The sequence below is a fragment of the Atheta coriaria genome, unplaced genomic scaffold (assembly GCF_025399875.1).
Source record: "Atheta coriaria isolate IRGN ID8LTWV9N9 unplaced genomic scaffold, Caltech_Dcor_3.1 hic_scaffold_10_pilon, whole genome shotgun sequence".
Taxonomy (NCBI): domain Eukaryota; kingdom Metazoa; phylum Arthropoda; class Insecta; order Coleoptera; family Staphylinidae; genus Dalotia; species Dalotia coriaria.
Window position 1 is genome coordinate 5,171,636 of NW_027045452.1, and position 24,865 is coordinate 5,196,500.

General features: G+C 37.9%; 1 protein-coding gene and 1 non-coding gene across 2 annotated transcripts in view; both read right to left on the minus strand.

Moving 5' to 3' along the window:
• Positions 1–24,865, minus strand: part of sli (slit guidance ligand) — a 44,369-nt gene that overhangs the window by 2,436 nt on the left and 17,068 nt on the right. The window contains 17 exon segments of the mRNA XM_065314273.1: positions 16–244; positions 247–1,148; positions 1,207–1,278; positions 1,336–2,139; positions 2,199–2,349; positions 2,531–2,688; positions 2,750–2,893; positions 2,953–3,024; positions 3,083–3,154; positions 3,212–3,283; positions 3,678–3,822; positions 4,095–4,330; positions 4,746–4,817; positions 4,889–4,960; positions 5,251–5,322; positions 5,396–5,467; positions 5,524–5,595. Coding sequence (XP_065170345.1) covers positions 16–244; positions 247–1,148; positions 1,207–1,278; positions 1,336–2,139; positions 2,199–2,349; positions 2,531–2,688; positions 2,750–2,893; positions 2,953–3,024; positions 3,083–3,154; positions 3,212–3,283; positions 3,678–3,822; positions 4,095–4,330; positions 4,746–4,817; positions 4,889–4,960; positions 5,251–5,322; positions 5,396–5,467; positions 5,524–5,595 — 3,417 coding nt within the window.
• On the minus strand, positions 3,342–3,471 carry LOC135801559 (U11 spliceosomal RNA). Its single transcript, XR_010550402.1, has one exon. It is a non-coding gene; the product is annotated as a U11 spliceosomal RNA (small nuclear RNA).

Here is a 24,865-nt window from a genome sequence, read left to right on the forward strand (position 1 = left end):
ATGTAATTAAATTACCTGTACATGGTCGAGACAGGATAATTCCCCACGTCATAACTAACACGAATCCTTCCGTTGAATAATTCAACAGCAAGATGTTCCTGCTGCCCGTCGTACATTAACACGCCATTTTCCTGTGTCGTTGAGAAAATGATCGTTACATTAGCCTCAGGTTTAGTCCTTAAGGGTTCTAACTCCACGTATGATGTATTGTGGATGAAGCTAAGACTAGTTAGATATTCACACTTTTCCCAGAGTAACCCGGCGCACATTTGCAGAGATAGTCATTACTTCCAGAGGGTTGGAAGCATACACCATGCACGCAATCATGATGCTGACATGGCGACGTTTGCGGATACATCATCGACACCATCGGCATTATTTCACACAATTTGCCAGTAAAATCACCAGCGCATTTGCACTCATAATTATTGATACCATCGACGCAGGTTGCCCCATTTTGACACATGTGATTCTCACAGTCATCAATGTTCACCGTGCAGTTCTCACCCTTAAAACCTTGCAGGCATTCGCATGTGTAATACGTATCATGATCAACACATCGAGCATCATTTTTACACGGATTATATTCGCCGGAACAGAAAGGTATTTTAGTTTCGCATCGTTCGCCCATGAAACCCGCTTTACACTTACATTCGTAACTTTCCACCAAATCAATACAAGTGGCATTATTTTCGCAGTGATTGTGCTCACAATCATCGATATTCGTCTCACAACGAAGTCCTGAGTATCCAGCAGGACACTCACAACTAAATCGTCCTTCTTCCAACACTTTACATGTGGCATTGTTGCGACAAGGATTGCCATAGCAAGCATCTATCATAAACTCGCAGTTTTTGCCATGATAACCAGGAGCGCAGTTACAATGATATTCACGTTCGGGGAGTGGAACGCATCGGCCATCATTTTGACATGGAAAGGTGAAGCACGAGTCGCACTTGGCTAGAATGTCATTGTTCACCTTTTCTTTGCATTGGAAGAGTGAAGATTGTGTTGATAGAATCGATTTTTCTTTCATTGTTGGCGGTTCTGCACATCGAGCAATTCCGGGTTCAACGTAGTCAATCTTGACCCAGTCGGCAAGCCAACGCAAATTACAGTCACAGTATAATGGATTGGAACCCAAAGCACTAAAAATTTATTTATTTAGAAACCATTTAGGGAAAAAACATCAATTGAGAAACTTACATATGTGTGATCGCAGTTAAATTGGCAAAAGTGCCTTCCGGAATCATTGATATTTGATTACCATGCCACGATCTATCATAAGAAATAATTAGTAAGTATTGCATGAGGCATTCAACAACTACAACTTACATAATTCGCAATGACTTCAATCCTGCTAAAGAATCCCGTTGAACACACTGCAACCTGTTATAACTGATAATCAAAGTTGAGAGTTTACCCAAATTGGCAAAGGTGTTGTTAGAAAGAATACTAATATGATTAGTACTCAAATCCAGCCGTGTTAATGACTTCAAATGACCAATTCTATCAACCTGAATGCTTTCGATTTCATTAGCGTCCAAATACAACTCTGAGGTCTCAGCAGGAATACCCCTTGGAATTTCCTTCAATTTGGCTCTGGAACATCGCACCACAGTTCCAGTACAGGTGCATTTCGGCGGACAATAATTCTCGCCCAAACACCCTTGATCATTGTCACTAGTGCACTTGAATTCATTTGGTTGCAAGTCCTTGATCATAATATCTTTGACTCTAGGTGGCATGGCGCATTTTGCAGACGATCCACTTAAACCCTTGCTCTTTAGCCAATCAGAAAACCAGGCCAGATGACAGTTGCAAACGAAAGGATTCTGTACCAAATTCAAAGTATGCAAAGAAGCAAGGTGGTCAAAGGATCCTGGCATTACGCAAGTAATTTGATTGTTGCTCAATGAAAGTAGTTTTAAGCTGTGTAACCCAAGGAACATTTTGTTGTGGATTTCCAACAGTTTGTTTTCGGATAACAGGAGTTCCGCAATACGTGATGCACCTTCAAATGAATTTTCCTCAATGCCAGTGATTTGATTACGCCGTAAGTCGAGTTTCATCAAATTTGGAAGACGACCAAACAAACCATCAGAGACGATCTTACCCAGCTCATTATCATTCAACAACCTATAGAAAATTAACCGTCAACATCTAGTACAACAATCAATCAAGATGAGTATATTTACAATTCAGTTGTATATAGAGGAATATCCCGTGGGATTTCTTTCAATCCTCGACCAGAACAATCCACCAAAGTGCCATCACACGTGCAGCCAGAGGGACAAGCACTGTCGATCAAACATTCCCCAGCGTATCTTGTTCGGAACTCTTCCTGACCTGTAAATTATCATCGAGGCATCGAATCATGCAGACAGTAGAGGAGTTAAAGACATCCAACAACATAAATTGGACGCTGAGCAGTGAGTGTGTATGATAAATCCGTGTTAGTGTGTGAGAATGAACGATAAATGAACACCGTTACCACTGATAAGAAGTGGGAGTTGGTGCTTACCCTTACATTTGAATTTCTCGTCTTTGAGGGATTCGATCTTCCGGCGTTGCATTCGCTTGGGAGCGTCGCAACGCGCCATTGAGGTTTCAATTGGATTCTTGTGTAGATATTCGGCCAACCAACGCAGATTACAATCGCAAATAAAAGGATTTCTTGCTAAATGCCTTTAAACAAACAGAAAAAATCAATAAAATTAATCACTTGTTTAATTTAGTGAAGGCTTACATTGTTTGAATGGCATGTAACGAATCGAAAGTGCCATTCGCCAAGGACTGAATATTATTGTCATAAAGTGATAATAAATTCAGGGTGTGAAGATCCTTAAAGCTGTCTTTTCGTATGCAGGATATTTCATTAGCATTCAGCAGGCTATAATAATAATTAGAATTAATTTCATTCAGAATTTTAGCAAGATAAGAAATAATTACAGTAATTGAAGTGATGTCAATCCTTGGAATACACCAGCTGGTAAATCTTTGATTTTATTGCCATATAAAACACTAAAATCATAATTAATTAATTTTTCCATCATAAAATCTTAATCAAAATTTATCTTACAGAGATGTTAAGAATTTGAGTCCGTTGAAAGCATCATTAGCAATTTTCGATATTTTATTATTGCTCAGATCACTAAAAAATATTAGAAAATGAAGAAACTTCATTTCTATCATGTAAAAATAAACTTACATCCTTCGAAGTCGCTTATATGCAGTAAATGCACGTGAAGGAATCTCAGTAATGTCATTCTGCTCCAAGCGCCTACATGGAAAAAATAAATCATATAAAAACAAGAAAAACATTTTTAGATATCATTAGCGGAGGCGCCTCTGTACAATGACAAGAAACAGCCTCACAGGAACAAAAATTATGTGCCAGGTATGTCTTGATTACCATACCCCACGAGTCCCATAGAGACCCGCGTGCTATGAGGAGCAAGCACCCTTTTGACGCGTCTCGGGCACGGTACGTCTTATAATCCTAGACTGTAAAATTATTTGCTAAGAATTTCTCGTCCGCCATCTACAATCCAGAGGTCCAACTTATTGCCCTTGAAAACAAGTTCGTTGGCGAGTCTACGTTATAATCTAACAATTTGGTGAATAATTGATGGCGAACGTAACAATAAACATAAAAATTGATGGCGCGCACTTACAATTCGGTGGTGCCTTCCGGCAAGTAGTCGGGCACTTTGGTGAGCGCTTTGCTGCGACAATCCACCAGCCCATCGGCGCAGAGACAGGGATGCGGACATGCCGGCTGGCTGATGCATTCGCCATTGATGGCACGATCCACCAGACCTAATAAAAAATAAGTGGCTCATGAAACCTCATAACATGACGTAAAAATTCTCGTATGCGAAGAAAGTGTCCGATATAGACACGTTTAGGCACATATTATGCTTTTAGTACTTCATTGTTGAATTTTTGTAATTTTATGTTGGTAACATTGCTACCAGTAGCTCAGAGACACTTCTATCGCCATTTTAAGCTGACAAAATGGCTACTTTAGGAGTGGATGTTTAGGAACACGCGCTAACAAGTAGTTATGTATCGCAATGCATTATTTTTACCTGAACATTTAAACTCTTGCTCCTGCAAGTCGACGACGTTCTGGCCCTTCAGGTTGTTGGGCGAGTGGCAACGCGTGTAGAGCGCTAAGCGCGGATATTGTCGTAAATAACGCGCCAGCCACGACAGCTGACAGTCGCAGTGCAACAAATTGTCGTTGAGACGCAGCATCCGCAGGCGGAACATGTTGGCGAACATATCCTTGCCCAGCCATGTTAGGTTATTGTTGTTCAATGTACTGAAAAGCATCCGAACAAGAAACTGTAAGAAAATGTCACCGGACGCTCGAAACGCCGTAACTAAATAACGTTGTCCCGTTTTTCGGCATTTTTCCCTTTTCCGCCCTCCGTTTAAATCAAAAATATTTATCGCAACGACAGCAAAATATCAGCGCACGGATTTTATGGACGAGAATGTAATCGATGAGAAATGTACAAATAAAGAGAACGAAAAAGGCGCATTGAATGAAAATATTTTAAACATTTTTGCTTCGGGACCTTGCAAAAACATGCATATCTTAGTCAAAAATTCCGAATGTGCAAAAACAGGAATTTTCTACCTTTAACACGCGATATATCAATAATAAAAAGTAGTAGTAAAGAAAAACAAGTCTAAATTAATGAAAATTTATTGAAATGGAAAATCAAACTCACAGCACTTCCAGATCCTTGAATGTCTTGAATGCCTGATCGTCGACGCACGTGATGCCGTTGTTATCCAACTGGCTGTAAAATTTCAATCATTATTTCCATAATACACAACGTGACACACAACGCGAAGAAGAAAAAAAACTCACAGATTTTTAATGGCGTTTATTCCTCGCAGTGTTTTGCGTCCAATTACGACGATCTCGTTGTGACTCAAATCGCTGGAAGTTACAAAACACGTAAATTATTATAATTAGAATTAAAATACGCCCGAGAAAACAAACAATGCTAACAAGCAGCAATTAAACAAATTATTAAGTATATATAGAATATAAATAGATTAAAAATAGCGGAAACATAAATCAAACGAAAAATCCTTGAGAGGATGCAAAGCAAACACGTTTTTAGCGACACGAACATTTCGATCGTATCCAATTAGTCATTAATTAAGTCGGGCGTGAAATTGAATCAAAATAAGTCGCCTGCGATTGTTTTAAACTAACAAACTTACAGTCGCAGAAGTTTAGTTTGCGCTGAAAAGAGGCCGTCTGGAATGTGACGTATTTTGTTGCCATTCAATCGCCTACGAGCAAAAAATCCAAACCAAATTAACAAAACTTAAATTCAAACAAAAAAAAAGTAAAAAATGTACTTACAGTCTTTCCACAGAGATGAGATCTTGAAAAGCGTCTCTTTCAATGGTGTGAATTCGGTTTTCACTCAATTGCCTATGAAATATATTCATTAATATATTTTTTATTAACAAATTAATTTTTATACTCACAGTATTCTTAACTTAGGTAAATTTTGAAAATCCGTTTCATAAATGGCAGTGATATTGTTTGATTGCAAATCTCTATAACAAAAAAGAATAGGAATATAATAAAAACATGATTTTATGACAAAATAAAAATAATAGCAATAAAAGTTGTAGAAATAGTTGCGCGTAACGATAAGACAGTTTTTCATGTAGTTTCACGTGTTTTCTTTCGCTTTGTATTTTCCGCTCTTGCGTGTACTGTGCGAACGCAGTCGTGGGTGTTTTTTTATTCTTATTCTTATTCGCGGCGTTAGAGCGTTAATTCCAGGGCGTAGATTATTACCTCACGCGAGCGACGCCGTCCCCCGCCACCCCTAACACGCCAAATCTCGTGATTTATGTATTTCTTAACATGTTATTCCCATTTTCCATCTTGTTAGCTGCGTTTTTTTTTCTTTCTACATGTGCAAAACGCACATTTATTATGCCTTTACGCTGTTTGACGAATGTTGTTTCTCTAGCGTGTTTATTCGTCGCTGATTGCTTCTAATTGTGCGTCCGCACGCCTGGAAATCAGCCCCATCGACAGAACGCGAGCCGATCGTGCCTATTGTTACTCCTTGGCGCATTTAATTTTGCGCTGAATTTATTCACGCTCGGACTAATTAACAACTCGGCCAATAAATAATAAATAATCAATATTCGGCGGGCGCATCATAAATCGCGGGCGCGCGCTGTGATCATTCAATGGTAACTAATTAGGGTTTCGAGTTTTAATAAAATTATGATTTCCACGCTATGCGTTGACGGCGCCCAATCAAAGATCGGCAATCGCGATGAATTTTAATTAAAATCTCGCTCGTTCACGCACTTGAACGTTGTTGCGAGCCGCGGTACGCTTCTGCAAATACATGCAATATGTGTAAATTACATGCGAAGGTTTATGGTTTAATTAAATTTTAATTATGCGTCGAGTGTCATCCACCGACGAGTATACGAGTAACCTGAATGGGTTATATTTGTAATGATTTTTATATGGTATTAAATTATAAATAATTTTATTATATAAAAAGTGACAATGTTAATAAAAAATAATACAACTAAAAATCTATAATATAAAAATGAATCGCAAAATCTGTTGGTAAGCGCATAACTCAACAACGCCTAAACCAATTTGGTCAATTCTTTCTTTAAATGTTTATTAAAGTCCAAGGATGGTTTTTACGGCGAGAAATATCAAATAATTGCCGAGAAAACCCTAAAGACAGCTATTTTCCATAGGATAAACGTTGGCATTGAGATTCAATCATAGTTATAGTTAAATACTTGAATCCGAGATGGCGCGCTGAAGTGCATTATTAACAATTCTTTATATAATTAATTTTCTTAAAATAAAATTGCGAATCTTATTGATAGAATTGACACTGACTATGCATAGAACAAGAGAGTAAAAACGAATTACATTTTTATTAAACACTACCGGGACGATGTCGTGGGCAAAAGCTAGTTATTTATAAAACATTATGAAATGTACAAAAAATCAGTAACAGTGCATAAAGATCATAAAGAGAGGCGAACATAAAGACATAAATCTCAGATTGATAAAGTACATATATAGTTTTCTGAGTTTTCAGTCAAAAAAATCAAGTTCAAGTTCAACACTGTCATTTCCTGCAAGGTGCATGGTAGACACAGTTTGAGGTTAGCATCTAGAGTGCGGTACGTTTCAATTTCAAAATTTGCACAATTTTTGCAAATCAAATTAGAAAAATTATTGTTTATTTCTATTTCAATTCCCTAAATTATCTTTTTCCAGCAGAAATTTAAAATATAAAACTTTTTCTAACAATAAATTGTAAACTTCGTACCTACAACAAAACTAGTAGTAGCGAAAAAACGTAATAGATTGCCGGTGCAGGCAAAGCAATTTCGCTACAGGCCCATAAAAAATGCAAACAAAGTGAAATGAGACGTCTCGCCATGGCGGTAGTTTAATATTTAAAGTAATCTCTTTTTACGCCGCATTATGGTCCATATACTCGCACGAAATTGCACAAGCAAATCTAAATCGCCTTCCTCTTTTCTATTACATTTAACAACACGACTCTCCATCATATCTAATGTCATAACACTTACGCGCAAAAAATATGGCGGCGCTTTGTAAATCGTGACGTCACAATTGATGCCAGCAAGACGATTCGCGTGAAAGCCGCGATGGCGATCCGCGAACAAGTTCATAGTTCATAGAAGCGCGCTGGGCCTGCAGGTTTATCGACCTCGTCGTCTGCGCGGAGTCGGGCAGGAAAGAAGGAAAAGCCTGTCGTGACGCGACCCCACTACTAACACCCATGCAAGTATACGGTATACATATAAGAAATTACGTTCACACAGGCGTGCAATTGTGAGGGAACGCGCGGAAACGTGAGAAGCACACCAGCGCGACTCTCAGAAAAAGGTGAAAAATGAGAAATATGAAGAGTCTGAGATTCCGATCGCGCCAACAATCGGATTCTCGGAGGCCTCCTTTCACCTATATTCGTGGTGGTAAATTGATGTGCGTTATAATTGGATTTGCAGCAAGTTGATCCCAATTTGTCGTATTGCGAACTTTTCATAAATAAAATTTAGTTGTGATTATCAAGGTGAGACGTCGATAATAATTTATTTTTCTTGTTTTTATTTGCCTAGACGTCTTTGATGCGACACAATAAATTAAACAAACATATTTACGTATAGGATTAAGTACTCGAAATTAAGCGAAGCGTAAAATCTCACTAGGATGCACCAGGTAACTTCACCCTCGGTTAGATTTGTTTGTCGTCTTCACGCAAACTTCGTTCTCTGCATTTACATGTCTTAAACACCGAGCATAAGTACATACACTTTGTGCAAGTTGATAATGCTCTCAAATGTTGATGTGCGACGTGATGCACCTGGATGAAATGCAAGCGTTCGTGGAAACTATGTTAGAAGAATTCATTCGTTTTGTAGATGTATATGTGTGTGTGTATGCGTGCGGTAGCCGTGTTTTTTACGCTTTCCTCGTCGAGTTTCAATAAATGCGAGTATTTGCGCCGCACGGGCGGGTAAATATCGCTCGTTAAATAGTTATATCAGCTGAATTCTGTAGATTTATGACCGTCGCGAGCGCTTGCCGCATATTATTATGAATTTCGATGGAAATTGCAGCGCAAACACAAAACCCTTGCAAGCGGGTCTCTTTCGTGTCGCATGCGAACACCAACAAAACAGCGCGATGGAAATTATTGCCGTAAACTGCGTGTTTGCATTCATAATGAATTTTATTTAATAAAATAAATAACTTTGCGAGGAAAAAAAATGGAATAATCGTATTTACAGGTTAAAATCGGTAATTTTTTTAATATCGTGTATAAAATATTACTTTCTGGTATGTGGCATAAATCAAGATTTTGTATTAGGATATAATTTGACTAAAAACATTGCTTTACAATGAATTTTAACCATAAAAAAACATATTTTTTGATTTTTCAGAAAATTGTATTAAAATCGCTTAAAATCGTTTAAAAAGTTACTTTTGAGAAGAAAAAGAAAGAAATCATTATTACAACACTCGGTATATTACCTACTTGTTTAATCTGGACACTGCCGGCAATTTGTGCGTTTATTTACAAATATTTGCCTAAAAAACGCAATGAATAGATTTCGATTTCGATTCGATTCTAATCCCACATGAAACATTTACATTTACAATAACACAAAACACAATCGCGCATTTTTGCGCAATATAAAAGTAATAAACTTCACTTCACTAACTTCAATCAATTAATTTCCCCCGAATAAAACAAGCCAATGTAGTATGCGATAAACATTTTCAATAGCGTGACTAATTGTAACAAATTGAATCTGTTTTTATTATTTGTGTGTGCTTGTAAAGTGTGAAATATTGGATTTCATAAAATTCCGCATCATTTTTTAGTGTTTAATAGTGAAAAATTGTGCGCGCGCTTCTGGGTGGCAGATTTCGGCCCTGGGACGTGTGGCTAACTGACATTTATGAAATTATAACTGGCAGCCCAACGCACACACCTGAGCATTTGATTGTGAGCCGGGCTTGTGAATAGATGAATATATATGAAATGGCAATTTGCGTGCGGCGAAAACGTGCATGTGGATTGGCGATTAAATTCGGCGTGGTCGTATCAGGGTGTCGCGTCGGGTGTGATTACGATGATTACGTTTATGACACTATCACGACCACCGACGGACATACAGAACTAGCAATTCCAGACGCCATTGTCAAATGACGTGATAAATTTGATAATTGGCGCCAATTACAGAGCAATTTTCATAATATTTCCGTAGAATTCCTAACCGTCGTCTATTTTGATTAATTTACTCATTGCATAAGTGATAATCTAAAGAAAACATCAAGTTTTCTTTTTTTCTAATGTTATCTTATCTTATGGTATTTGTTGTATGCGTGCATTTCTGTCTCCGGTGTGGAAATTGCAGGAATTGTGAGTTTGGCCTGTTAGGGCAATTTCCCGTTAAATATTTCACTGTCGCTTCCGTGTTTCGGCGCTTTCCACCGAGGAAATCTCTGCGGCTTCCGTCTCTTTCTCCATCTGCCGATGACAGCGCGATAAATTAGAATATGCGGGCGCACGGCAAATGAAAATATCTTCGCCACTAGCAGACTAGCCTAATAGCCTAATGCCAAGCATATAAAAAACACCAGCCTGTGATTTTCTTTCATGCGTTTCGCGCCCCCACCGCAAAAAAGAAAGAAAAAACTATAACGATTCGCGTTTGTGTAATTTACGCGTCGCAGATTGCCAATGAAGCCAAACGACAAACGACCAAAGTTGACAAATCGCATGCTGGCGGCGGCGTTGGCCGTTTAAATTTCGCATTCTCATAAATTCGCTGACATTTCCATACCGTTAACGCCGCCACCGCCGCCCCAGGTATATACGGCTTCCATGGTTTACCCCATTTTTCTTTACGTTTAATATTCTTAGCCGCTAATGCAGAAAAATTGTCAAGTTACCTTTAAGTAACGTTCAAGTTAAGCTAAAAAAAAGTTATCATAAATCTCTAACATGAAGGGTAAAAACGATGAAAAATCACTCTGACCTAAATTAAATTTATTTTATGATTCACACATTATTCACGCATAACATCGGAAAATAGTGTAAACCCCGACGGTAAGATACCGAAGCGGAAAAGCGGCACGAACTAATTGCCCGGAATATCTCCTTCAATTATGCATAAGAGGTCCGCGGTTCGCCCTAATTGCATTGCAGCAGGCGAAGGCGAAGACGATGCGCGAGCACGAACGGAAGAACGTCTTGCAAGATGAATATTTACTGTTACAAGAGTGCAGAAGCGGGAGCTGGAGCAAACCGGCAAACCTCTACTCTAGCAGCTACTCCTCTCGAACACCCCCGCCCGCACCTTTTCCCTCGTGCAAAATGCATAAACAACGTGTTTTCACATGAATTCATTTGCACGTCTTGCCTTCCGCCAGCAGTGCACGAAGATTTTTTTCTTGGTTCTCTGCGGCGTGGTTTTGATAAATATTAAATTTATACACTGATTCATAGCCTGGATGAAAATTACCCCTGGTGGTTTAACGCATCATACTGTATCCCGTATTGGAGGGCTTTGTAGTGCTTTCCTTAAAGGAGTTCCAAGACGCAAGTCGGCTTTAATTCAATTAGGCCACCAAGACGACATCGAGTAAATCAATTACGATACACACTTAAGATGTAGGTACTGGTAGAGCCTACAATTTACTGACTGTTTGAATATTTTATCTTTTGTGAGTATTTTTTTTAAATTAAAATCTACGTGAATTGAAATGATAGGCAACCAAATTTACATTTAGCAAGTGTCTTAATTCCAACTAGTTTGTTAATAGTTTAAAAGTAAATGACATAAAAATATTATAGTTTACATACCAATGTAAGATAAAAACTTTCTTAATCGTAATTGACCTGACATTTTTGTTATTTAAAGCTTATACCCAGCAGACAGACAAGACTTTAATAAGCAATGATCATAAATTCATAAACGCGCTTGACTGTAACAGCCAGCGATCTAATTATAAGTTCTTTAACCAACTGATAATAATCTTGATGGGCGCAAGAGTAAAAAGAATGAAAATAAATTACACTCATTGAAAATTGAACGTTGTCGACTGGAAATTAATGAAAATTGAAAGGAAGAGTTAGTTACGACGTACCATCAGCTCTGAATTATTCATGCGCATCACAAGTTGCCGTTTATTGTTAATATTTAATGCAATTGACGTGTTATGACGTCACACTTTCTTTTATCGGACGATAAAATCCATAGTTTTACAAGTGGACACATAAAAATGTGAAAATGATACCGTGGAAATCAAACAGGAAACACAAAAGAAAGCTGCGCGGATGTGGAAAGCCGGAAAACGACAAAAAAGGTATCAAATATTTACATTTCGTTGCACATCCCGTTTTCGTAGACGTAGGTTCGTAGAAAGTCGAAAAATTGCCGAAAAAGGTTTCCTAAAATATTTCGTCCTGGCGTGCGCGTCCTTCAGCAGCCGCAGGGCATCTTGTCCAAAACGAATATTTTTATTTCCACATTTCTACAACGCGTTATAGGAATGTATAAATATATTTCAAGCATGAATCAACTTTCGGTATATTTTTCGACATTTTACGATTGCAGAAATATAAAATTTTATTTTTGCAATGAAAAAGTTATAGTTAAATGAAGTTGGCATTGTTTTTTGATGGAATAATCGCGTAAAACTAGTGCGAACAAGCCGTGGAGGCGACAGCGAAAGGGCGTACGCTGTTTGTCGTGCGCGCTTTGTGCCGGCCGGACAACAAAAGCCTTTTCATTTCAGCTTTTTGCACGGCATAGCATCGCAGCACGAATTGTATGCGAGAGCATGTTATGTGAGTGTGTGTGGAACTGGAACTCTCGATCGGAATCTGCATGTTTATGAGGACCTCACAGCCAGCCAGCGCGCCGGCAGGAAACAAAAACGAAAAGGATACGCTCGGTGCAAGTTGCAACCTGAAATAAGCGATTTGCATATGCAAAATCTGGAATTTTATGCAACCGAATAAGCTCATCACGCACCTTAGTCAGACGCAGCGCAACGAATGTCAACAACTTGAAAACGCCAACAATAACAACCAGAAAAAAACATCCAACGCGTAACGAAGGTAGCGGAATATTTTAAAATTTAACGCTGAGTGGACTGAAGGCAAAAATTAGATCAGTATTTTGAGCATTTCTCCTTTTTTCCGCTCTTAAGCCATCAGACTAAAGATTTTTTCAGATCAACATCTATGGTTTATGTCAATTTTGAGTGTAAAACCACTCAACCCCAAAAACGTCAAGAAAGCTTAGCTAAAATGGGTTGAGAGGAGAAAATAACGAAAAAAAGACCAAAGCAGAGACTGAAAAAAGGAATTTATTGTTTATTGGACATTCTAGGACACACCACTAACCGCGTTGGCAGGACATTGGCGCAAATTCGTCGATGTCAGCATTGTCAGCGCTTACAAAGTCGCGCAGAAAACTAACGAAATCTAGCGGACGTTTTTTATGACCCTCGGAATGTCGCAATCTGTCCATTATTTGTCCACCATCGACGAACACACACATTTTATTGATTGCGGTCTTTTTTCTTCCCGGACAGTTTCGCTTTTTGTCACCAAAACAATACGTGAATAAATAATGCTATGCTAATGATGTGCATTTGGAGGCACGTTTGGAAAACCTGCATCGTAGCGCAATTGATGATGCACTTAATTGAAGAAGACATTAAGCTCCTTCCCGCGAGTCGTAAACTTGTCGTCGACTTTATGGAACGAAAGTAGGCGGCCATAAAAGCACCAAAAAACGCGCGCAACAAGAAAACTGCAGTAAAAAGCTGCTTAACGAGCGTAATAACATGTCTGTGACTTGGTAAACCGTTAATATGTGTATCAAAAATTCATGGTACACGAATGCATCGATTTTTAAATCTATCGAACCAACATTTTTGGATTGTTTTTTGTAACATCTAGTATTTTTTGTCAAAGAGCAGGAAATTGCAGTCGCATTCACTGTGCACGTAAAAAAAGCGAAACGGAGCTTATTGCATTCGCGAGCTTGCACTGTAACAAGCGCAGACAACAAACAAGGGGTGCAAGGGATTTGATGTTGCAAAAAGGACGCAGTAAACAAACTGAAAATTTATTAGCATTTAAATGAAGCTTTCCGCACTGTTCTCTGCGACGAGTTTATTGCGTGTATTACGTTACGCTTCGCAGGTTGTTTCCTGCAAGAATAAAGCACCACTGGTCGAAGGTCATAAGGGTGGAAAGGTGGGAAACTCACTGCATGCGTCCGGACACACAATTATTTCGCGCAGAGAGGAAAAAAACGTTCCCCTATTCTTGATATGAAGAAAAATGAGGATTTATATCAATTTGGGGTTGTTTTGCTTCCCAAAAACGAGGGTGTGTGGCGTAAACGTAAACAAATTGTTTTGCCGGCACAAAACGCAAGTGCAAAGTGCAAGAAGGACATAAAAGTGAAATGGTAAGGTGGAATGCAAGAGGGGTGCCGCGTTTATGACAAGACCGCGAAGTGTGTACGCCGCGTGCACGTGCGAAACTTGTAACGGGAGCGGCGGGAGCGTTTACGAGTTTTGTGGTAATGCCGAAACGAGAGCCGTAAATGCGACCGCAAATGTCGACAAGCGGGCCGCCGCCAATGTGATGCCTGAATTTAACGGTGGTAAAATTGAAAGTTATGTCGTTTCTTAGTTTATCGCCCCGCGTCTACGCTCAGCCCTCGTATACACTTAGGTATTTCATTGTGTTGTTGTTTTATTAAAATAAAGAAAGGGAAAAATGGTGTAAACGTGTTGGAAAAGTTAGCGCGTTTTGCGAAGTAATAACGTTTGCGCAATTTTAAAAGCCTTAGTTCACGGTAGATTGAAATGACTTTAACCGGAAATAAACTTAACTTTTATTAAAGTAAACACGAATATAACTTCAAAACTACGCAAATTTTTGCTAAAAGAGCTTGAAAACTACAAAATAAGTTATTGCTGAAGTTTATTTTGTAACAAAAACCATCTAAATACGAGTAAATTCGTGGTGAAGTGCAAGTCGAGTATGAAAACTTTATTACTCATGTTTTTAAAAAACGGAAATTGATTTTTATATCATAAAACAGGAAATTTCAAATAGAGTATTGTGCGATATATAAAATTATTTACGATTTGTCGTTTTTGGGTGCTGTAGAAAAAACTGCCACATTGGAAATTATACACTTTTTGAAGTAAAAATCAGTTTAACTACATTCATTTTGGTTTTAATACAAAGATAATTAATTTGACAACAATATTATCACCGTTTCATACAATATTATCACTTGTTAATCTATAATATAAAAATGAATCGCAAAATCTGTTGGTAAGCGCATAACTCAACAACGTCTTGACCAATTTGGCCAATTATTTTTTTTAAATGTTCGTTAAAGTCCAGGGATGGTTTCTACGGCGAGAAAAATTCGAATAATTGCCGGGAAAACCCAAAGGACAGCCCTTTTCTATAGGATAAAAGTTGGCATTGAGATTCAATCATAGTTACAGTTAAATAGTTGAAACCGAGATGGCGCGCTGAAGTGCATTATTATCAATTCTTTATATAATTAATTTTTTAAAATAAAATTGCGAATCTTATTGATAGAATTGACACATACTATGTCTAGAACAAGAGAGTAAAAACAAATTACATTTTTATTAAACACTACCGGGACGAAGACGCAGGCAAAACCTAGTAACAAGATAAAAACCTTCAAAACGAATAAAACTCACTTTTTCATAACACATTTCCTGTTCTAATCATAATCAAGATCTTCTTATATCATGTTATAGATAATACCTCGAAATGGACACAGGAAGAGAAAACTGATATTTAATAAGCAATAAAGCAATATAACACGATGCGTATCATCGTATCATGTCACTCAGAGCTTAATGCCGAAACGTGCGCAACACACTAATAACACACCGCTGGGAAGGCGGAGAACGCATCGAAAGGGGTGAGAAAGTAATCTAAAGTTATTTATCGTGCTCGTCGAATCGTGCGATTTGAAGGGTTGATGATATCTGACGCTGCATTTATTACATTACTCTCTGTGTGCGAGTTCGTGCTCGTTGGGTGTGTATCCTGTATCAAATCAAGATTTCGATTTATGTGTTTCACACGCGAATGCACAAAACGTGGAAATTATTATTATTAATTGTACAGGATGTGTCAAACATGATTCAAAGACTTATCTAAAATGTTGTAAACTGCAATTTTTATTCGTCATTTTCAAATATTTCCAACATTAAAAATTGCTAAATAAATTCCACGGTTATATTCATAATTAATTTGGATCTATAAAAATATAAATAATTTATTTCGGCCTGGGTATATTATGGGACAAAGTTGACTCGTATTTAACTTTTGAACAGGAAATTTTGCAGATTACATATTGCACCGTTCGATTTACGTTTTAATATTAAATTTAATAATGGAAATACTCGTATTAATATTGATGGGCACACATATGGCACTTCCAAAATGTGTCTTCTACCTACAACCTTAAACTTTCGAATTTTGACAAAATTTCTAACGGCGTAAAACAATGTATCGTAATCTTCTAGAATTCTAGAGTATCAGTTACCCTTTCGTTTACTACGCATTTAAGCCTTCTGAAAACATAGGACTAATTTTTAAAATACCAACAAACGTGTGTTTGCCTCGCAAAGCCACACATTTCAAGGGCTGGCAAACAAAAAAATACTAAATGTCTCGGAATGATAAAAGATGGCGTTAGTCATCACCACGAAATGAAATTTTGAACACCTGGCTTAAGTCTTTAATGAATAGCAATCAAAATACTAAATTTTCATGTCCGTACGAGTAATTTTGATATTTGAGCCATTTTGAATTTATAATTTGGTGATATTTTTCCAGTGACACATCGTAGTGATTTAATTGGATGATACGGTGATTTCGAATTCGGACGTGATGCATCCGATGAATGTCAACACAGAGAGGGCGTACGGAACATCGGATTTTACGCGCTTGCCGGAGGGTGCATCACACAGAGCGGGGGTGGATTTGTTGCATATGCATGAAGGGAGCGCGAAGGCATTTCGAAACTAATTCACTACGTGTTATTTAACACCTTCAAGCAGAGGCGCGAGCATTGGCGCCCCGAATGCACTGCATTAAATTAAGTTTCATTAAAATACAGAACGTGTCCCATTCTTTCAGTGCACAAAGCGAGCAGCTTTCACCCGACCCTTTAAAACTGCAAAGTTCACTTGCTTCTTGCAAGTAAATGCATTAATTATATCACATTAGATGACTCCACACTATTTTCTTCTAGACATTATTAACAGATAAACAAAATATAACCAGTTCATAGAAATGATAATTTGCATTGAAAGCCGTTTGCGTTCGTAGGTAATTGGTCGCAATTGCATTAATCATAATCGCATTACATGCGTCTTACATGCACGCAGTGTGTTCGATTCGGTTTAATTTGATTACATCACAAAAACATTGTGCTGTGTTCTATGCAGGAAAACTTTTGAATGAAACTTAAATAAATAGTAAGCCGAGTACGCGCATACTGAGTAAGTGGATGACTAAGCATAATGGTAAACAAACTGCAAGTAAAAATTGGACTCGCCTTGAATGTCGTCTCTTGAATTTACTGCGTCGAAGAAGTTGGTTAGACATTAGGCACGTAGAAAGTGCCATTAGACTGAACGATCTTATCAACACATACACGCAATGAGAAAGATTTAATCATGGCCCTCCACGATGGAGGACAATCTACGAAAGAAAAATACTGGAGGACATGAAAGACGCCAACAAATAGGAATAATTTGTTGATTGTCAACGGAGAAATTTGATATTTTACTTTTTTCTACCCGAATGCATAAATTTAATGTTTTACGCTGTTATTTGCGTCTGAATGTACCATTTATATACAAATGTCACTTTTGACATCAACCTAACCTTAAAATACATGTCATATACTACACAACTAACCTCAAAATCAATTTGATTACAATCTCCGTAGAAAATTCAATAATTTAGGTTAAAATTTACTGAATTAGGACTAAAATTTAACGGAAATACCACCAGAGGGCACCACATATTGCATTTCATGAACTAATCACTCGTCCAAATATAATACATGTTTAAACAACAATAGCAGTCAAATTGTACATGTAAACAAGCTGTTTTTTAACTATGGGTATCATGTAACATATTAAAATATATCTATTGGCCATTAAAATGATAAATTTCCTAATGACAGCAATAAAACTTTAAGTGTTGATCGTAAAATATAAATCTTTTTTTATATAAAGCTCAAAATATCAATAGAAAAACATAAAATATGCATTAATCATATAGAAAGAACGATAACAAAGTGACCGTATTAAAAAACGCGAAAATTTTGGCGTCGCGCGTCGGAAAAAACTTTGATGTGCTTTTGATGACCTTTTTAGTTTTTAATGACCGACCCCCACGCGGCGAATGCAATTACAAAATGTCAAACGATTTTATTCCACCAACACCTACAATATTTCACGTTTTTTTTTATTGAGCTTAATAACAGCTCGAAATTAGTTTATTAAACGCGTGCGAAACCCGCAGGCTTTATTTTTTCATGTGTGGTACAGGTTTTGAAACGAATCTAATTTGCCTAGCATAACCAAATTTAGTTATTTGAGGTTAGTAATGAAACATCCACACACACAATTAACATTTCACATTTAGTTTTTTTGAACCAGAACGCAAACATTGAATTGTGTGAATAAATATTTGTTAAAGTTTATTTTCGTTGTGCGTTTGCGAGAAAATCGTGAATATTACGTGTGATTGTGCTGCACTGTGGCGAGGTGTGGGCAAATTTATGTATTTTATCAAAACACATCAAACGCATTCTCGAGGCCGGCGCGCAAACGTTATTATCGTGATATTAGCATTATTAAAATTCGAATTTCGAATTACACATGCATGTATAGTAAGCATAATAAGAACCTGGCGTGCGTAGCGGTATGATATGCAACTCCTACGTGCACGCGCCGGCGCATTCTCTTTTGAGAAGAAAATGTGTTACACCTTGGCGACTGCTGCAAGCAAAAGTGTTAATAGCCTAATATAAACGTATAATCGTACTACGCAAGCCTTTTCGACACGCTTTCTATATATTGTATCGCTTCAATCTTTCATCGCGCATCATAGACAGACGTATCAAATATCGACACGATGTAAAAAACAACTGCAATGTTTTAACCTCAAAAAAAGGTAGGTCTCAATCCGCTGGTTAAAAATGTATTGAAGTATTCTTTTTTGTTTCAGCGATCAAAATATCTGCTCGAAGCTTTAAAATAAAACATTTTTGATGGAAGCCGATAGAGTTACGATGGTCGTACAAGTAGTAATTATGTCGTTACACACGGGAATAGAGTAACCCTTAATTTTCTACGCTGCGTTGAAGTGTTGCTGCACTTTCTGGGGTAAAGGCTTTTTGCTTATTGGCTACACTAACGGAAAACGCCGTCGGACTCGTTCTGTCGATGCTGTTGCAGTACTTTCCGCTGCTTTGATGGGTTTGTATCCGCGATTGAGAAATGAGGATGGATGCGTTCGTGCGCGATCATGCGCCAAGTTCACAAAGAGCACCAGAGGCCGCGATCGGGACCAGCGCCAACGGTGAACAACTCAACGAGTTACGAGTCCGTGCTCAAGCTAACATGATCTAATGATATTTACTCTTTTCGATTCGTTCCTTTGCGACCCGTGCCCTTTTTTATGCCCCTGTGGCAGTGCCAGAACAAGTCGAGTCAAACGTAACTCAACGATAGTAGAGCATTGGACCTAATCTAATTTAGTGATGTTGGTTCCCCTCGAAATTACAGGATCATGCACAGTGAGTCGGTGCGAATGCAAAAACCATCTTGCGCATTATCTCCCCATCGGGCTACATCCGGAATAATGCGCATTGAATGCATGAGTATGTACAGTATGTACACATGCGAAACAGGCGGTGTGCGGCGGATGGTCGTTCCGCTGGGAAAATCACCTAGGGTACTCGGGGAAAATATCAACTCGTTTTATTATCCCTTTGTGCATTGGGCGCCAGCCCCCCAATGTATACCGATGCAATTTGGACAAATATCAAACGCTTTCGGAATAATTGCTGAACGAAAAACGCATCAATCATTCATCCATCGATGCCTTCGATGCCTCTTTAAATTTAAATCTGCTTGGCCGTCTTCGTATTAATTCCGCATCACTTGGATTTTTACATTTTAATAGTTTTTTAATGCATGTAAATAGTTGTGGTTGTGGTCTCGTTTAGTAAAGTTTCCTACTTGACGTTTTAATTATAGCGATGTGTGCCTGCGTGTGGAGCAAGTAGTGAAGTTGTGGAGTTTTAAGGTCCACTTGAAAATTCAATAATTAAACGTCCATTATGACAAACGGCCGGTTAGCTGTTTCGTGAGCGCCTGTGCACTAGGAATAACTAAATATTTCAGCGTTCGTGAATTCAACAAGAGCCTTACGAACTGGCTCTATTAGATTATCTATTTTCGATGAACACTATACTACTTGTTTCCACAACACATAGAATAATTCCACGTAAACAAGGAATTATTGTGTTTCAATTTGAAATTCAAAGTGGTAATGTAATGCACATGCGTTATGCACATGCACCGCGCGCATAAGCCGCGTTCCAACCCCGAAACTTGTTCAACGATCACTTTACTCGTGGTAAATTGTTAATCAATTTTGTATGTATTTTCCTAAATAAACTTATTTGTGCAGTGAAACAATGTGCAGCTGATGCCGAATAAGTTTATGTAAGTACATTACACCATCGTAGATATAGTTAAACGTTAGTTAAACGTTTTGTGAAAGTTTAAAACTCTCGAAACAGGCTGTAAGAGATTACCTGCTGGCAGCGGTAAGCTGGCGTCGTCCCCTGGACGGTCCCTTGTTAATAAAATAATTTACTTTGTCCCTCTTTCCTTTTGTACGCTGCCACAATTCATGCAACACACACTCACACATCTTACACACACATTCGCTGACAAATGAAAGCTTCGCACGCACTCCTATTGAAGCTACTACACTTTAGCGATCTGCACGAAAATTCATTTATTAATTCGTCGTCAATACTTTCCACTCAAGCGCCAAAAAGGAACATTTAAACATATTTAATTTACCTACGTGTCCCTAGGGACAAGTTTCCTGCAAAGGGATGCATGAAGGACAAACCTGCAGGGAATTAAAGGACAATAAATTTAATTGTTTCAATAGAAATTCATCGCAGGTACGAACCGAAATGAAATTGTGTTTACTTAGTTGATGAATTTTTAATTGGCATATGAAGTCCTTTGGGATTCACCTCGAGTGTTCCAAACTCCAGTTTAGTATAGTTTCGTTTGGAAACTTTTCTAAATATTAACAATTCAAAATATCGTCGGGACGTTGCCTCCTTGAAAGTTTTAACTTATGCGTCCTTTCGTGGAAAATTATACTCCTGCACATACTACTTCAAGCGGGCACCGTATATGGATTACATTACTTTTTACTTTGAGCGACTTCCGCTGCTCTTTTTTGCACTCGTTGGTGAATTTTTCAACCGCAGGACGACTGAAGTGGCGAGCGAAACGATGGCACTCGCTCAAAACTTTTTAACTATTTAGCATGAAATTTTCATACGTTTCATGTACTTACGTCAGGCGAGCGTACACAATAATTGTGTGTTAAAATCATGTGACATGAATATACATGCCTTCAACGAAACCGGCAAGCGCTGCAAGGCATGAAAAAATGATCATAAATGAGCAATTTAAACTTTTCGTGCATATAATGCACGGGTTGCAACTTGCAACCCTCGTAAAACTCACCAACTCACATAACTATAAGTACTTCATTTATGAAACCCATTTCTCTTTATTTTTCTGTTCGTAGAAATAATACTGTTCAGGTTTTTTATTCTCTCTAAAATTTAATGAAGTGAAAGAGTAATTTCGTTTCGATTAGATTCATTCATTGTTGAATGTTGAATATACGATTAGTCAATGCTAGAATTGCTTTTGGGAATGTTCCGAAACTCTGTAAACTGTCAAGACTTTCACTTTCCGCCCGCGTGGATGAGTGTAATCTTATCTAACTAATAAATGAAGGAAATTAATGAGTTTTCACTTTTTTCGCTCGATTTTCATGCGCGTCGCTCGTCGCCTAATTGCTCGATTGCTCGGATAGTGCGCACGCCATTCGTGCGCTTTAATAAATTAATCAATTCGCCGTTATCACGCGTCATTAAGTGCGTTCGCATGTCCAACCGGATTAAATCGATTTCCCGCCGACTACGACTACAACCGGGAGCTTCCAAGCAAATTGCTATCGGTATATCATCGCAACAAAGCCACTATTCATTAGGGAGAAGTGTTTCACCAACATCATTTAATCATTGTATGCAAGATGAATAATTTTTCACTTCTTCCGGATCAGAATTTCAATTTTTTGCGTTATTTCAAGTTAATTAAGCGTTTTATCATTGGACAATATAATAATATAACAACAGAAGAAAAGGAATTGTTTTTTTACAGATTTAATCAAGTTTAAAATGGAAGCGCTTTGAAATTTTGCATATCTCCATGTAAATCATTGTTAGAATTTAAAGAATTAAATTTTGGATATCAATGATCAAAGTAGTAGGCCTGTGTAACAGTGGTAAAGACGTTGTATGCCAAAGGGGAGCGAGAAAAGTGAGATTAGGACTATTATGCGCTTCCTGCCATTTCCACATTGCTTCACATCTTCTTGCCTCAGGCTCCGAATATAATTGGACCTATATTTACACACGCATGGCCACACACCATTCCCATACATCACATTCTCACATACCGACATACCTCCGCTCACCACAATCACACAAGTATCGTAAGTACATTTCATCAAAAGCAACTTTCATGTTTTACTGATTCCGATTCTAAATCCGTGCCGAAATTAATACTTAAAGATAAATTACGATGCTGGCAGACGATTCTGCTGCAGGCATTAATTCGCTTGCAGTTTCGGTGATTATTCAACTTCGAATCATCTTGGAAAGCAATTGAACACCCAGCATGCACTTATACCTAAAGCTTAGGCAATCTCTAAGATACAGCAAACGTTTTAATAATTTTCCAACATGCAGCCGCAAACGTTCAGACATTATAAATAGTTGGACAGTTCTTTGAAGCGCAATAAAATCGCCGATATAAATTTACTTTAATTTACTTTACGTTCAAGTTGCACGTTGTGTGCTGCGCGCGCCTCTTGGAAGCGATAAATGTTTCATTCATTTCATTACCGATCTTGCACTTACACTTGCAGTATACTTACACAGGATGCATCTTTCAACTCACCGAACACTGATTTTTATTATTGGAATTAATATTTTTTATTTCGTTTTTAAAAGTAGTAAAATAAATGTTTAGGTTGGGAATTTCTAGGTTAGAAACGTGACCAAGAATGCTATGAAGATAAGTACAACTTATAAGCGCAGAGACGCGACTTAACAAACATTTTTATTGAATCAATAAGGTAAGCTTATGTTTATTGTGTGAGTCGAAGGGACCGGAGAGACAAATTAAATACTTGAGCTCTTCTGGCATGTGAATGTGAAGTTACTGCGTAAGTAGCAACAAACGATTATTACTATCATGTGTCACGCGAGGAATATGGGCGCACTTAATGTGCCACACAATGGAAAGATTTAAGTCAATTTAAATACGTATACAAAACGTATGATAATCAGGCGACGTGTACAAGAGGAGGAAACGCGCCGAGTGTTGGGGAATTAAATGTTTCACAACATCACTTCGATCAAACGCCGATTAGATTCGAATTTAATTCAATGACTCCAAATGCAACACTAAGCAGAACTTAAAGAACTTAATCCTAACCTAATTAACTCAAAAATATTTTTGATTGAGTGGGTGAAACTTCCCAAAGCTTGCACATGTTGTTTCGGATGAGATAAGTAAAGTTCAAGTCGAATTTCAATTAAAATCACCACTGACTAGCGAGTTCGAAGCGCGAATGATAAATAAAACCACGTTAATTAAGTGGCGCGCGCATATGGAGCATTACGGCGCATCAAACACGCAAAACGCGGAAAACTCGGGCGGCGGCAAATAACGCCCGAGCGATAATTAAATTCGCCGCCACCGCACTCTCGGCTCAATTCGCAACGATTGTATTACCCCGTTGAGTAAGCTCGCGCGGCGCGCACAATCGAAATCTGATTAAACACAGTACACATATAGGTGTGTTGAGTTGGCGAAACTTATTTGATTAAATCCGAAATTGATTAATTTCGGGGCGGCATTGTCTCGCTCGATTGATATATTTAATGAGTGGTGCTGTAATGCGCGCCCATAAAGGCGTAAAACAACCCGATGTAAACAGAAACAAGTGAGTCAATCAGCGTATGGTAATTGTAAACGCTCATAAAATTCTATTTAGGGTCTTAAGCCGTCTATGCAGGAAATTTTAGCACTACTTTAAAACGCATAAAATTATAATATCAACAGAATTTTCATGAAAGAATCGAGTTACAGAGTTTCAAAGTTTTAAACTTATTATAAGATTTTTTTATTTTTAAGGTTAGAAAATAATCTTAAAATGTTTTTTGTGCATTTTCAGTTGGTTACTATTTGTTCACGCCACGTTCTCGAAATGTATAACATAACACCAACGCCACAGTCTTAAAGTTCAACATTGGAAAATCGTGTTTTCTCTGGAAGCCTGACTGTAAATATACTCGAGGGATTTGTGCGAGTTGTTTGTCCGTATTCGCGCCGGATTGACACGTTCGCTGCTGGAAGCCCGTAGCTGTGACAGCGAAAATAAAGGAAACGTGCAGTGGTAATCGACGCGGAGCTTAAATCTTCACGGAAAAAAATTGGTGAGCAATTTGATTTCTATGGACTTGTAACGCGTTAAAATTTCATTAATCTTTTTCGTATTCATTGTCTCGCCTTATCACGATTGCCATTCATTCATTTTAACCTGCTTGTGTATTCTATTGTTGGTTATTTATGCGACTTATCTATTATTACAACCGACAATTCCTACGAAATCAATTCATTCAGTCTGCGCCATTCATTCATACTTGCTACGAATTGTACGAATTCATAATCGTAAAGATTTATACTGTTTTCGATTCGCCGGTCGTCGCCGCCATGCCAGAAAGTAAAAAAAGAAACAGTAATATCTATATGGATTTATAGTGTTTGGAAGTTATAAAT